Genomic DNA, 13,651 nt, shown 5'->3' on the forward strand with positions numbered 1-13,651 from the left:
ATTTTGCTTTCTCGATTTTGCTCGAGTGACTATGAGGAGTGACCTTATGTCCTCCTACTCATTTTTTGGAGAATGGCTATCCAATCTCTAGAATGTATCAAACATATATTATTATGTATTTATAGTATACAAAAGATGATAATGTCTTGATACATTGTAGTGGCTGGATAGCCGTTTTCCATTTTCTATGAATATGTGTAATTATTTAATTGCTAGTTAATAAATAGTGACCCATAAAAATAATAATAATGATACTATAGAAATCGACGTCTGTTCAAAATCTCTCCTTTCATGTGCGACAGTTCTTCAAATTTCTGAAAACGGTTAAACGGTCATCAAATTCAGGTTGCAGTTAGGAGACATACAAGGTTATTGGAAAATCCTCCCGACTTTCCTGAAGTGCCCCTCTTCACTCTCTCGTCTCTGCATCAAATTGAACCGACGCCTCCTTGGGTTACAAGGGCACCAGTGGCCATGGCGACAGCCTCGGGTATTTTACTCTTTTTCAATTCGCTTTTCTTTCGAATTTTGTTTTCTGGGTTTTATGTCTACTGCAGGGTTTGATTTGCGAAGTAGATTATTTGTACTACTCATATCTGATCTATTCGTTTAGCTTTTGGAATTCTTAATTAAAGTTTTATTTTATTTTTTAAATTTTTTTTACGAGTGATGTATAGCTAGGAAATTGAAATTAGGGTTTCAAGCTTGCAATTGTTTCTTCCTTTTCTCTCTTTCCTCCTTTTTGATGTGTTAATAATTTATTCAAATCAGTTTTTGTTTTCAGTTAAATTTAAATTTTTTAAGTATTGTAATATTTGCTTTGTTAATTTATTCGTTATGACTTGTATGTTATTATTTTTTTCTGGCGAAATAGCGAATCTGTCTAGGTTGTTGGAATTTGCAAGTAGGTTAGGTTCTCGAATTCGCAATCGTGTTGCCCAATTTTTGATGAGGGCACGCTTCTCGAATCAGTTTGTTTCAACCAGTTTATATTCGCTTATATTTTTCCTCGACACTTAAACATTTGTAGACTTTTGCACATTCTGTTAACCGGTGGATATGGCCAATAAAATTGGCATTTTGCTATATAACTTATGTGCTCAACCAAACGTAGATGCGTAAAACATAAATTGTCACTGCAGATTGAAATTATGCTTATCTAATAGAGCTCTCTCAAAATATTATTCAAGAATGTATCGGAAATATTAGTACTCTGAAATGTTAAGAGGCATACGGATAGAATACTTTGATCTTAACACAGGAAAAATCTGTCTTGTAGAAGATATATATGCTAGTATAATCATTGTTTGTAACTTTACAATGGCAGATTGTCTTGATTCTGCCGCTCTTGTATGTGTGCTCTGTGACCCCAATCAATGTCATTTAAATGGAATAGAGAACTCTGGAATGGCTAATACATTAATACTAGACAAGAACTCATTATTTTTTTGAGCTTGTCAAAAGCTCTTTATGCCTTCACGCTCTATGAAAAAGAACCTTCCTTATTTAAATTTGTTAATGGGGCAGCTAGCCTTGAAAATCCTTTGACAAACCTTCTTAATAACTGCAAAGATCTACAAATCCCCTTAAATGTGTTTAAGTCTTAGGTTGAGGCCAATCAACTATTGCTTTGATTTTCTCGTCGTCTACACTAACTCCTTGGTCATTGATCTTATGCCCTAAATACAAGATTTCAGTAATTCCAAATTAACATTTAGATGCTTTAGCAAATAGTGATTGTTGCTCAAGTATTTTTCCAATACCTCATTAATATGCTTTAAATGACCTTCCCAAGTTTTACTATAAATCAATATATCGTCAAAGAATACCAAAAGAAATTTCCTCAATCGTTTACTGAATACTTGGTTCATGCAAGATTGGAATGTAGCCGGAGCATTAGTTAGTCCAAAGGGTAAGACTAGAAATTCAAAATATCCAAAATGACACCTAAAAGCAGTTTTGTGAACATCCTCTATCCTCATTCTTATTTGGTGGTATTTGGAACGCAAATTGATCTTAGAGAAATATATTACACCATGGAGTTCATCTATTAATTCACAACCCTAGGAATGGGATAGTGGTTCTTGATAGTTTTTTATTAAGTGCTCTATAATCCACACACATCCCCATAGTACCATCTTTCTTTTTTACCAATACTACGGAAGAAGCAAAAGGGCCAGAGCTAGGTTGATATGCCCCATATTAAACAGTTCTTTAATTGTTTTCTCAATATCTTTCTTATATCTCTTTGGGTGGTAGTAAGGTGTGGTAATGACTGTTTTTGCTCCCTCTTCTTGTTCGATGATGTGCTCAAACCTTCTTAGGAGGTAATCCTGGTGAAATACTGCTAAAAATCCCACTATGCTTGTCTAGAATAGATTAGATATCAATATCAGTGGTCTTCCCTTCTTTGGGAGAAAAGCTATTGATGATCATACACTATGCTGCCCATGTCTAGATGCTCTCCATCCTTTTGGAAGTCACAACCCTTGAGATCCATCTGATAGACCTTGCAAAACTACTTCCTTGCTATTATGTTGGAAACATAGCTCTATATTTTAAAATTCTTGATAGTATATATCTGAAGATCATAACCATTGAATGCCCTAAACCACATCTGTGTTGCCCATGCTTACCACGTAGAAATCTTAACTTATTTGCTGTCTCCCAAAAGTGATGTCTACTAGCTAAATTCTTCGTGTACAAGAGGTAGTGAATCTGTCAACCATAACTACCTTCAAACCTCGAATTTTTCAGCCTTTAATTTCATCCTCATCACTAGGTTCTCATCAATAAAGTTATGCCTATCACCACTATCAATGAAGACAGTCACCTTATGACCTTGTAAAACACTCTGAATTCTAAAAAGGTGATACTTGGGTGCCTCTGAAAAGTGTTACCAATGTTCCCCTTGTGAACTTTACTTCTTGTTCCTCGTCTTCCTTTCAGGTTCAAGTTCTTCCTCCTCCAATTCTTCATCCATCATTGCTTCTATGTGGTGTACTTGTCCCTTCCTAGAACATGTATGATCCAGCCCACATGGTTCTCCACAATTAAAACACATTTCTTCCTTTGAAGCTTGTTCTTGGATTCTTCCCTTGTTGGATTGAGGAGGTAATGCCTTTGGTTGCAAATTATCCTTGTAAAGGGTTTGCTAATACAACTATATCGTTGGGATAGGTATTGTTTTTATGTGTGGTGTCTTCCAAATTTAAAGCCCTTCAAATAGCATCTTGTAGAGAGGATGATTCAAAAGCTCAGACCAATCCCTTAAATGATTCTGGAAGTCTTTCGATAAATAAAAACTAAAATCTTTTTTTGGTAATATCTAGCACTAAAACTGAGATTTTTTGAAATTTCTGCTACATATTCTTCTACCGTACCTTGTTGCCTTAGTTTTGTTAACTCCTTAAAATGTATCTCTGGCTGTTTTCTATCAAACCATTCTATGAGTCTTTGTGTGAAGCCAGTGTATGTTACAATTAGATGATGCCCTTGTGTGACTAGCCCATGATGCCACCATTTATTTCCTGTTCTTTCTAAGTGAAGAATGGCAAATTTAGTGGGCTTCATTTTATGTCATGGGGCTAAGAGAAAGATATGTATCTAGATTTTGAACTCATGCTTGTACAGTGACCCTCCCTAAACCATCAAAAGTGGGGAGAGTCATCTTACTTAATCTTTGCTGCAAATGTTTGTTGGTTTGTCTATTTTTTCCACTTGAGATATTTCTTGATCTTGCATTATAATATTCTTTAAATGGAATTTGTCTTCTAAGGTTTGGATCAAGTCCTAAATATGCGTCTTTACATTCGTCAAAGTTATTTACCGCCATGTTTGGTTCTTCTTAGGCAATAATATGGGCTGTGTTACTCTAGGTGGTGATCTAAATGGAGTTCTGTTGTTATTTTTGGAATGGTCTGAATTAGCATCTCTTCCATGGGTTTGTGTAGGCCTAAGAGAACTGATTGTATTATTCATTTAAAGATATTTGTTTTCCACAATCCATAATAGTTCTTGTTATTGCTTCTGGATTAGATTGTGTGTTTGTTTGCATCAATGTTTCGGATCACACTTTGTGATCCATCATCAAGATGATAGAAATCTCATGAAGTAGAAAAATAGAGAGCTGCAGATATTTGTAGGTATAAAAAGAGGTTGGATTAGGAGGGAGAGAGGGAAGATGATACACACCGAGGTAGGATCCAAAGGACCAAATAAAAATAGAAGAAAGTAGCAAGAGAAAGAAGAAAATAAAGACTAGAGAGTAGTGAAAACCCAAAAATAGGAAGAGAAGAAAAAGGGAGCTAGAAACTAACAAAGCCTATGCTAAATGTTAAAAAAGAAAGGGACAAAATATAAAAAGAAAAAGAAATAAAATAATGCCAAAGAACTAAAAGTAAACCTATGCTCGTATTAAAAATAAAGAAATTAAAATAATAAACTGAACAAAGCTAACAAAATAACAAAACTATAATTAAAGAAAACAATATCAAAAGACAAAATAAAGCTCTTAATAGAGATGAAACCAACCCAAGGAAACAAAAAATAAAGACAATAGCAAAATAAAAATGTGAAAAGAAGAAAAGATCACAATACCAATAAAAGAAACAAACAATAAAATAGAAAAAACAGAAACAAAATAAATAAACAAAAACGACTACAATAAAAAAGCTCAAAAAGTAGAAAACAAAAACAAACAAACAAGAGCAGAACCCAGAAAAACAAAAACAACAATAATAAACAAGCTAAGACAAAGAAAAATTGAAATAAAAGCCCACTAGTCTAAAAAGACAAGAAAATAATGAAAAGACAAATAAAAAGAACCTAGAGACAAGAAAAATAATAAAAATGGAAACAGAGGAAAAAATGGAAGAAAAAGTTAAAACAAATAATATAAAATGAAACAATTAAAATACACTTACAAAGAGAAAAAAGGTAAAGAAGAAAACTAAAGAGCCTATAAACTATGAAAAAGAAAAGAAAAAGAGCAAAAGAGACATGAAAAGGACCAAGCGAAAAGGAGAAAAAAACCAAGCATAACTAAGCAAAGAAATGAGACAACCAACTCTAGGGAGAGGGGAAGAGAAGCATAGCCAAGGGAGCTAGAACGACAAAACGAAGAGAGATGAGGCACTGTTGATGTGTATTTTGTACACCATCATACACAGAATAAAATACCAATAGGCATCTTATCCTCTCTTGAGAAAATAGTCTCTAACTGCTGAAGATCTGCAAAAAGGATCAGTTAGGTAGACTCCAAGGTTCTTTTAGTAGGGTCTCTACGTGTGGACAAGCTTTTTTAGTGGTATGATGTGATTTGCTGTTTCCTCCAAGGGGTCTTACGCATTCTATAGCTCGAAGATTTTACTAAACTAAAAAGGAACTTTCAAAAAAAAACAAAAGGATAGGGTTTAAAAAGAGGTCTAATCTAGCCTAACCCTATGAATGACTTAGTATGGACGAGACTTGGTAAGATTCAACCAACTTCAATTTTGCCATAAGATAACAACTCAATTGAAATTAGTGCGATCTTCTAAGGTAATATAATGGTATTCAATGCATCAAAGATCAAGGACACTACTACGAAGGTACATATCCAAGACACAATAATGGTTGAAGATTAAAGGACTCAAAGTTTTCTCCAGTCGACCACGCAAGGCTTTCCTACAATCAGCAAGAAGCTAGTGGTTTGGATTACGAATCCTACCAAATATCAAATCTCACACTTAGTCCTTCAAATTAACAATCTACTTCGATTGAGCACGATTCAAGTATATCAAACAACCATGAAGATAACTCAAGAAATTTGCAACAAAACACCATAACTTCAATATTTTATTGATTTCCAAGTCATCATGTACAACAATTGCTTGAATTTCTCTCTTCAAGACTCAATCTTGCTACAAAATAAAATTGCTTCTAACTCTAATCTCTCTTACAACAACTATTGACTATTATCTGACTATTACTCTATTATCTATTACCCATTGAAATGAAAAATGGGGGTATAAATAGCATCCCCAGTTACAATGAAAGGTCCAGATTGAAAGTAAATCAACGGACAAGATCATGACACCTAAACCCTAATTAGGGTTTGTTACAAATGACCTCCTTTTTACTGAACAATATTAAATACATAGCCAAATATTAAATTCGGCACAAAAACCTAGGAGGTATCAACCAATGAGAAATAAGATGTCATGTCATCTGTAACAACCTTTCATCTAGAATCTTATTCCCTTTCCAATTCTCTTTTTTAGCATATGCAATGAATTTTGTCACGATTCCTTCGATTTCTGTGATTGGAATCTCGGGAAGATTCTTGATACTCTCTTCTAAGTGGATGACCTGATCGAATGCATCTAGAAGAGCTGCGTCCCAAGTAGGTTCAAGTTCCTTCGTTCTATCAATCAGGAGCATGGTGGCATACATCTGATCATACTGTTCATCTGTAACATCTGTGTCCTTGCAAAAGATGATTTTGATTTTATCCTCAAATTCTTGCATATCTACATTTGTCTCGACCTCGATCCTTCTGCCAAGAATGGTACGAAGTACCTCAAATACTCTGTCCTGAATCGGATTGATCACCTCCTCAACTTGACCACATCTAACACTGATGTCCTTGAAGAGAACACTCTTTATATGGAGTAAGGTTGACCACTGAAATAAACTGTGAGAATCACCTTCCAAGATCCTCTCCTGCGCTAAAATTCTTCTGGATGTATGTCTTATTACTTTCAAGACAGGGATGATAACGTCCTTGGTATGGGCAAATGCGGCTACTGTTACCATCAATCTGTGGATTATCTCAAGAACTTGGATAGCCTGATGAATAATCTTCGTCATCCTTGTAACAAACTCTATGGCCACTGTATGAGATCTATCCATCCAACTACACGTACGCTGGACCAGGTTCCTGAACCTTTCTGCTTCATTGATCGATTGAAGTGGCAATGCTTGCACTGGTGATCTAACTGGATCCTGACGTCCCAAAGGTTCATTGATGTGACTGAAATATGTCCTCCATGCACCTCTCTCTCTCTCAAGCTTTCTATTCTTTTCCACTTCTTCTCTAAGCTTGTCCTTCAATGCTTCAAATATGTCGGTAGCATCATCCATTGTCTGCTCTGCTGTGGATGGTCCTAACTCAATAGTCTGTATATCATAATCCTCTGCTAGGATCTCACCCTCATATTTGTCTGCTGCCAGTGTAGCTATCTGCAGTTTTCTGGATCCAGTCTCATCTCGAATCATCTTGGACATCTTTGTAGCCTTCTTCTTTTCTGTTATCACATGTGAACGTCCAACAAGGCTCTCTAAATCAATTGCACTGTCCTCGTCCTCTACTACGATCACCTTGGTTAATCTTTCCTTCAACCAATCTGGAATATTCGATCTTGTCTCTTGAACTTGAATTTCTTTATGTACTATTTCTTCTTCTCTGGGAGGAGATGTCATTTCATTATCTTCATCTAAATCATAGTCTTGGAGAGATCCATCTGATGAAACATGCTGTGCCTGTCCTTCCTCCTGCCTGTCATTCTGTACCATAGACTCCATGGACTCTTCCACTTGAATTGTTCTATTCTCTGATCTAGAAGAAGTACCTGGTGCTTGATCTTTGTTGGCCCCTTGCTTTCTCTTGGAAGGCTCTTTCTTTTCTGATCTTTCCTTTCTCTTCGAACCTCTCGGATGGAGATTGCCCTCACTGGCACATCGAAGGTTACCTTCACCTGAATTCCTAGGATTAGGATTGCCTTCACTCACACTTGCTCCACCTTCGGCTGGTTTCTCTTCCAAAGTAAAAGACATAGCTATGCCTTGTTCTCTCAACTTTTGATGCTGAACGTCTACCCATCTGCGAGTACAAGACAAGACTGGTGCCATCAAAGCATCTAAATCCACGACCTCAGGCTCATTCCAATTCAAACTTATTGTTTTGCTTCCTCTATCATAGGAAGACTGGATGTGCCTGCCATTGTCCTGAGCTTGGTCGGCCACTCTGTAAATCCTGCATTTCCTGATGAAATCCAAAGGCAATCTAGAATGTATCTTTCGTTTCACTTCAAGATCATCTAGGAGGTTCATCATAAAATCTTCAATTTGGTGCTCATGTTTAAATCTTCTACCGACCGTCTCCTCTAAATGTCCATGTGGATCAAAACTATTTCTCCAAGCAAAAGATGAAAAAGAATACAAGGCTAACTCCTTCTCTGCGTCATCCATGGCTAAGACATTAGGACATACCTCAACTGAATTACCCAAAATAATAGGTACTTGGACTCCATTCTGATGTCTGTGTCTGAATGCCTTCACATATGCTACCAACTGCCTTGTTACCTCAAGTAACACAATTCTGTCTGTCGGATACCTCGGCAACATGTATGGAGGTAAAGGACATCCATGCACTCTAATGTAAGTGAACTTGGGAAACTGAATGAACCAAGCACCGTACCTCTTGATGAATTCCTGGGCATCCTGAGATAATCTATTGTGAATCCCTCCTTGCAATGTCCTTGTGATGTTCATCGTGAAAGTATCATTAACTAACTTGTAGTTTTTCCTTGGCGGATGATGCAAGTAGGCATAGGATTCACAAGCTCTGACCTCACCTGGTCCTCTTCCAATCATTCCTCTGTGAGGTAGTCCTGCGTACTCAACACTCCTGATCAAAGCATAGATGACGTATGAACTCATGTGGAAGGACTTAGTAGCCCTGAGTCTCCTCAACTGTACGTCTAAGCAATGGCTAATTATCCTAGCCCAATGTATCGTACCTTTACCCTGAACAATCACCTGGATGAAGTAAAACATCCACTTCTCAAAATAGAAGGCATGAGGTGCTCCTGTAACTCGGTTGAGCATGGTAATCAAATCTCTGTATTCCTCCTGGAAATCAATCCGGTGCGGTGTGTTCGGTACCTTGCTTAGACGGGGACGACTCTTGAGTAGCCAATTCTTGTTGATTATGCTTAGGCAAGCATCTGGATCATCATCGTACACTGATCTGGCTCCTTCAATGCTCTTATATATCATGTCCCTGTGCTCTGGAAGATGGAAAGCTTCACTTATAGCCTCCTCTGAAAGGTACGCCAAAGTGCTTCCCTCATTGGACACAATTGTCCTGGACTGTGGATTATAGTGACGGGCACACTCGATCATCAACTCGTGGCACTGAATAGCTGGAGGAAAACCGGCCGCCTTGATGATGCCACTCTCTATTATTCTCCGGGCGACAGGTGATGGCTTGCCAATGTAAGGGACCTCTCGAAACTTCTTCGTGCTAAAGTTCCCCAAGTTTGTATCTCCAATGTTGCTCCACTTTGACACGATCTTGGTCTCCACTTCTTCGGTCTTCTGATCTTCTTTCATGAGAGCTGAACGGCTGGTGGATGCTCCCGTCTTCGGAGTCGCCATACCTACACACCATTTCATTATAAGAACTAGATTTTGCAATAAATAACATAGATTAGAGAGAGAATTTTTTTAGGAAACGTCATGATAAGTCTCTAGAGTTATCATTTCCTAAAAAACAACGATTGAGCTAAGAGAATCAAAATTCAAAACTTCAAAATTTAAAATATGACGATGAATGAATAAAAACAATAAAATCAAATCGCCATACCTCAAGAGAGAGCTAACTCTAGAATGCAAAAAGACAAAAGATCGCCTAGGCAAAATTGATGTATAAATGATCTTCAAATATCGCCTCTGGTGTGGTCTTCAAATTCGCTCAAATGAAGTATCACACCACCTTTGATGTGTTAGCGCCACCTTTGGTTTGAATGGAATTCGCACCCCTTCAAGCACACTTCGCACTATCTTCTTTCTCCTTAATTCGCATGTAGAGAGATAAAAATAATGATGTGAAAACAATAGTTTTCACCCTCCATATATAGCGCTTGCACCTCTCCATGCCCTTAGGCCGACTTGGAGATAAAACAATTTTTTAAAATGATTTTTTAATTAAATAGCAAGGCCGACCTCCATATATGAGCGCTCCAATTCGATTTTTTATTAATTAATTAATGATTAATTAAATGCCTTTCGTTTTTAATTTATAAATTTTGATTTTTTAATAAAGGCAAAATAATTAATAAATGATCAACGCCATATTAAATGCTAATTTAAATAGGATTTTCGATTTTATCGAACTTAGCATTTGAAATGTTTATTTGGCGCGAAAATTATGAAAATGAAAGGGACGTACCTCATCGCCCTGGTCCCTTGGAGAGGGACAGGAGCGATCCATGATTTTGTCATGTTTTTCAACGCTCATCTCCTTCCTTTCCACGTTCAATATCGATCATTTTGATGGGTCCTTCGAATTTGATTGCCTTGCATGTGCGCATAAGTGCCTTTGGGTGTTCATCGCCCTGGTCCTTGTCCAAAGGACAGGAGCGATCTCCATGTTTTCACGTAGACCTCACATTTTTGATCTTCGATCCTTCATTGTAGAGCGAATAACATCTTTGTTCGTTCCTTCTATGCTCGTTCCATTTGTTTGCATGTGGTGTTTGGACATTTAGAGGGATCATCGCCCTTGTCCCTTGGAGAGGGACATGAGCGATCCATGTCTTTCTCCATAATCTTAGCAACTTTAAACTTCAATATTCGTTGTGATGTCTTCCAAACGCCGTCCTTTACCTTGTTCATCCTCGCCTTGCCTTGACTGTGAAGGATTATGAGTGCTTTTGATGGGATCGCCTTGGTCCTCGTCCAAAGGACAGGAGCGATGTGAGCTTTTAGCATGTTTGACGATGTTTGGACGTTCAAGACTCTTGCATGTGATCTTCAAACGATGTCTCGAACCTTGTATGATCTTGTGGAGTATTTGACTTGGCATGAACTCGAAACAAAACGAAGAGTCCAAGGCAAATCACCCTGGTCCCTTGGAGAGGGACAGGAGCGATATGGTCCCTATGTACATCTTGGTGATCATTTTACGTTCAAAATCCTTTTGTATCACCCTCTAATCATGCCATGGACCTTCTACAATCTCGCAAAACTTTGACCTTACGTAAATCTTGCATGAAGTGGCCAACATATCCAACATCGCCCTGGTCCCTTGGAGAGGGACAGGAGCGAAGTTCATCATTATGTGCTTGTGCTCGATGAAGATGCCTTAAGATGTTCTTGCCACCCTTCGTCTTAACTTAGATCGATTTCAAACTTAAGTAAAAGGCAATATAACCATTGTATTGCCCTGGTCCCTTGGAGAGGGACAGGAGCGATCCATCTCTTGTGGCCTTCATTTCATTTTGTCAGGTTCCAAATTTATATTCAACGGATTCGTCATGCTCTACTCCATTCATCCATGCCTTGATATCATCTGCAACCTGGCAAGAAAATTAATTATAACAAAAATCGCTCTGGTCCCTTCCTGAGGGACAGGAGCGAACTGGGCATTTTGGGACCCTTGTGGACGTTTAAAAATCTTCAATTTGTATTCAATGAGTTCATCTCACGCTCTTCCTTGCCTTTGGATGTAAACTTGTCTTGATTTTTGCCTGGATTTTGCTCAATGAAGGACATCGCTCTGGTCCCTGGGAGAGGGACGGGAGCTATAAGGTACTTCGCCCTGGTCCCTTGGAGAGGGATAGGAGCGAACTTTGCATTCTGGACCATTCTCCTTTGTGTTAGCACTTCAAATTATATTCATTTGGTAAAGCATCTTCCTTTGGACCTCTTCAAATCATTAAGTCAACGAAATCTCGCAAGGACAAGGCAAAATTTGATTTGTAGCTTCGGTCCTTCACTGAGGGACAGGAACGATTTTCCTCCTGGAGGCGTTTCGGTGCTCATGAAAATCTTCAATTTATATTCAATGGAAAGATCTCGCCGTTCTCCATCACTTCCAATTTGAAATTCGTCTTGACTCTGCAGGAATAGTGAGATATTTGAAAATGAGCTCCCGTCCTTCACTGAGGGACAGGAGCGATTTTGCTCCTACAGGCCAAAATAACATGATTTTTCACATTTTAACACTTCACAAGGCAAAAACAAATCATTTCAAATGCCTAGGATCAAAAATCATAAAGGTCAAAATTTAGTCAAAATATTCAATCGGACAAAAATTCACACTTCACTCTCAACACTTAGACAAATTTAAGCTCTGCATCAACATTCCAATTGAACATTAGACCATTCTGGCGAATTCATTGCATTCAAAATTTGCATCCTAGAAAAGGAAACTCAAAAGCTCTCAAAAACGACTGGATTTTGGCCTGAAAAGACAAAAATAAAAACCCTAAGGCTCGACCCTAAATCCAGACAACTAACTGACTAACAAAATCCTAAAAAGGAAAGCGAAAACGAACGAAAAACAAGCAAAAAAAAAGAGGGGGTCCCCATTTGCGATGGGGCGATGTGTGAAATGGTCACAACAGGCACAAGGAGACCATAGAGCTAGAGAGGAAAGAAGATGAAGGGAAGGGGGAAAACCAAGGGGCCAAGCTAAAGAGAGGAGAGCGAACATAAAAGAAAGGAAAAATGGGGTTTAGGGGTGCGGAGGTCAATTTCTAAGGAAGGATAACAAGGGTTGCCAAGAAGGACTCCACTCTTCATCTCGGTTGAGGTTGGATGGGTAGTTGCTTATTTCAATGGCTTCCTTAAGCTTATGCTTGAAAAAGTTATCCTCTTTAGATAAGATTTGTGCGTTCTCTAAGCAAATGTGGTGTTTGGTTGAGGAAGGGTGGTCGGCAAGGGCAGATTTAAGGCCCCGGTCATGCCTAATGTTAGCACTATGCTCTCTGTCTAGTGCTAAGGAATCTACCTGTCTCACCTATGTAGGGAGTGCCACAAGAGCAAACAATCTTGTAGACCCCAGAGCCCAAAAAGATGTTAGAAGAGTCTTTGAGGGAGGGGATCTGGAGCTTCAAAGTGGAGAGGGGTTTGAAAGTACACTACAAGCCTCTCTTGAGAATGATTTTGGAGATTTTCTGGGAAATGCCATCAATATAGGGCAAGGTGACAATGGGAGGGGGCAAAGGCTGGGGAGGCTTGGCTTTGGAAAAGAAATGAAGCTTGGTTTGGTTGAGGGCCCTTGAAATTTGCTTTCTCGAGTAGCCATTCAGTCTAAAAACATTACGAAGGTGTTCAAGCTCATGACCTAAGTTTTCTTCATCACAAATCCGATAGGCTCTCATAGCAAGAGTTTTAAGGACCCCAATTTTTTGACTTGGGTGGTGATGAGACGAGTGGAGGTAAAGATCAGTGTGGGTGCTTTTTAGGAACATGCGACAACCAATGTAGCCATTTGATTTCTTAATGAGTAAAATGTCAAGGAAAGGAAGTTGGTTATTAAATTTGACCTCCTTGGTAAAGGATATACACGAAGCAATGTTGTTAAGGTGAGCATGAAATTCTTCTAACCTATCTAGACCATGGGGCCAACAAACATTGATGTCATCCACATATCATTTCCACCACCTTGGTTTGAGTTGGAAGGAGTGTAGGGCATTCTCTTCAAAGTTCTCCATGTATAAGTTTGCAATAATGGGAGAAAGAGGGGAGCCCATAGCCACTTCGTCAACTTGCTCATAGATGATGGCCTAAAAAGAGAAAAAGGTAGATCTTGCTGAATGCTTACCAAATATTGAGATGGGGGGTGAATCAACATAAACAAAAATATTACTAATTCAAG

At 38.3% G+C, this 13,651-nt stretch overlaps 1 protein-coding gene across 1 annotated transcript in view; it reads left to right on the plus strand.

Annotated features, from left to right (window-relative positions):
• The first annotated feature begins 283 nt into the window (after positions 1 to 283).
• LOC131040230 (pre-mRNA-splicing factor SLU7) overlaps positions 284 to 13,651 on the plus strand; it is a 50,223-nt gene continuing 36,855 nt past the window's right edge. The window contains exon 1 of the mRNA XM_057973120.2: positions 284 to 490. Within this exon, the coding sequence (XP_057829103.1) occupies positions 475 to 490 (16 nt within the window). The 5' untranslated portion in view covers positions 284 to 474. The remainder of the gene's footprint in view (positions 491 to 13,651) is intronic.

This window comes from Cryptomeria japonica, chromosome 7 (genome assembly GCF_030272615.1).
Source record: "Cryptomeria japonica chromosome 7, Sugi_1.0, whole genome shotgun sequence".
Classification (NCBI taxonomy): domain Eukaryota; kingdom Viridiplantae; phylum Streptophyta; class Pinopsida; order Cupressales; family Cupressaceae; genus Cryptomeria; species Cryptomeria japonica.